Below are 2,410 nucleotides of genomic sequence, written 5' to 3'. Positions count from 1 at the left end.
ATTTAAGAAGCCCACTCTTAACTCTGGTCTTTATCATATACTGTTCAGTGTATACCAAATGCTGTTTGTCAAAGTCTTTTCTCACCAGAAACCTCTATATATTTCTTTAATATTTCAATGTGGACTTCTCCTCTATAAAGAATAATTTTCTAGATGTAACTGAGGCATGGCATCTCCTCTTTCTCACACATTTCCATTAATATTCTGTTGAAATTTTAGCTCCTCTTAGTTGAAATATTGCATGTTGGATGATAACTCATTAAGCAAAATCCCACAAGATGTAGAAAGACCCCGAGACATACATAATTGACAAGGGCCCTCCCCCTTGTAATAGAAATAGCTGAGAAGAGACCCTCCAATGAACCAAGCTCCAGGGATGCAGCTTTAATGAGTCATCACCCAAGCTGGTGGTCACTTTGAGACACCTATGTTCTAATAATTATCCAATCACTCTTGTCCTGCAGTTAATCCTATTAAACTCATCTGTTTAGTAAAATAGACCTGAGTGAATTATTTATTGGATCTGTCATTAGTGACCAATCTGAGAAGAATAGATGTTTGTACATCGCTTTCCAGAAAGAGCCAAAATCTATGTACACATTCATATCAATGATCACAGACAAGTTTACTATTATTATGATAATACCCCTTATTCAAAAACTAAATGTGGTAAAGGGTCTATATGAATTATATATCCTTTTTTCCATTTTTTTGTTTATTTGAGACAGGGATTTTCTGTGTAACAGCCCTAGATGTCCTGGAACTAGCTCTTGTAGACTAGGATAGCCTCCAACTCACAGAGATCTGGCTGCTTCTGTCTCCCAAGTGCTGGGGTTAAAGTTGTGTACAAACACTGCCCAGCTGGATTACATATTTTACACAATCCATCAATAGAGGCCAAGGTAGGATCCTGGAGGCAGAAACTGAAGCAGATGCAATGAAGTTTTACCACACATTGAATTATTCCCTGTGCCTTGCTCAGCCTGCTTTCTTACACAATTTAGGATGACCACAAGAGGAATGCTACCACTCACAGTGGTCTATTCCTTCCCACATCGGTCATGAATCAAGAAAATACCCAACAGACCTGCCTATAGGATAATCATATTGATGCCTTTTCTCAATTGAGACTCCCACTTGTCAAGTGACTATAGCTTACATCACACTTGTCAAAATCTTAACTCATATCCCATATGTTATCTTTTGCATTTCCTGCATTTACTATGAGATTCATATTTGTTTCTATGTCTGTCTTTCTGATGTTTGCTGTTTTGAATCAGGACTTGATAGTTATGCTCCAAATTGTGATTTTCCTATCTCTGCCCCCCAAGATTAAGATTACAGGAACTATGAGCATCATGAAAATGGAATTTAATTTGAAGCCTCTTTAATACAAGTTCCCTTCCAAGAATGCACAAGACAGATGCTCTTAGGTCCAAGTGACAAAAAAAAATCTTTACCAATAAAAAAATCAAGTAGATCATTTTAGGAAAAATGGATGTAACCTAAAATAAACATTATATGCCACAAAATAAACCATATTCAGAATTATAAATGCATGCATATGCTTATATGTGGAAAATAGATTTTGAATTGTGTTTTTACTTTGTAATTTTGTATTAACTTTTTAGGTTACCACACAAAGTGCTTGGTTTCATTAAGAATCTTCATATATATTTGTCATAGTGTGTGTGTGTGTGCATGTGTGTGAGAGAGAGAGACAGAGAGAGAGAAAAACACTACCATAAGAAAACAGAAAGCTTTCTTCTTAGTATAAGGTTTTTAAGTTTAAGGAAACTTCATACGAGACTGCTGTGTATTTAGATCATATTCAGTGCTCACTCCTATACCACAAAATGCTCTCTTGTAAAGTCTACATCAACATATTCCAGGGCTCAGGGAACATAATTAAATGGGGAAGGGAAGCAAATGTAAAAGCCACAGGTTATGAAGGAGTGATATGAAATGATGGTCTCTGAATGTGATAGAAAAATTATAGAGTCGTCGGAGAGGTGCAGCTCGCAGTTGTGGAGGAGAAGCGCAGCGCGCAGTCACGGCGGAGAGGTGCTGCAATCAGGAATAGGCTTTGGGGGACCGGAGTGGCGACAGACACAAGCGGCGTGGACCGGTGTGGAGGCAGACGCAAGCAGCAGTGACCGGAGGGGTTCGGCACAGTGGCCTACGCAAGCGACAGGGACCAGCGCAGCGGCAGACACACGAGGCGGGGAAGGGCACGCAATAACGAGAGTAGATCACCCCACTACAATTAAATCAAAGAGAAGTATTTGAACACCCTAACACAGAAGAAGTGGGAAAAATTGACTTTATGAAAGCAATAGAGTCCCTTAAACAACATGTAAAAAAACGCCCTTATAGAATTGGATGAGAAGTATAACAAAAAGTTTGAAGA

General features: G+C 38.7%; 1 protein-coding gene across 1 annotated transcript in view; it reads left to right on the top strand.

Moving 5' to 3' along the window:
* LOC101996008 (leukocyte immunoglobulin-like receptor subfamily B member 3) overlaps nt 1–2,156 on the top strand; it is a 127,625-nt gene extending 125,469 nt beyond the window's left edge. The window contains exon 15 of the mRNA XM_026777131.1: nt 1,989–2,156. Within this exon, the coding sequence (XP_026632932.1) occupies nt 1,989–2,156 (168 nt within the window). The remainder of the gene's footprint in view (nt 1–1,988) is intronic.
* The last annotated feature ends 254 nt before the right edge of the window (nt 2,157–2,410 follow it).

Source organism: Microtus ochrogaster, unplaced genomic scaffold (genome assembly GCF_000317375.1).
Source record: "Microtus ochrogaster isolate Prairie Vole_2 unplaced genomic scaffold, MicOch1.0 UNK47, whole genome shotgun sequence".
NCBI classification, from domain to species: domain Eukaryota; kingdom Metazoa; phylum Chordata; class Mammalia; order Rodentia; family Cricetidae; genus Microtus; species Microtus ochrogaster.
This window is presented reverse-complemented; position numbering and strand designations above follow the sequence as displayed.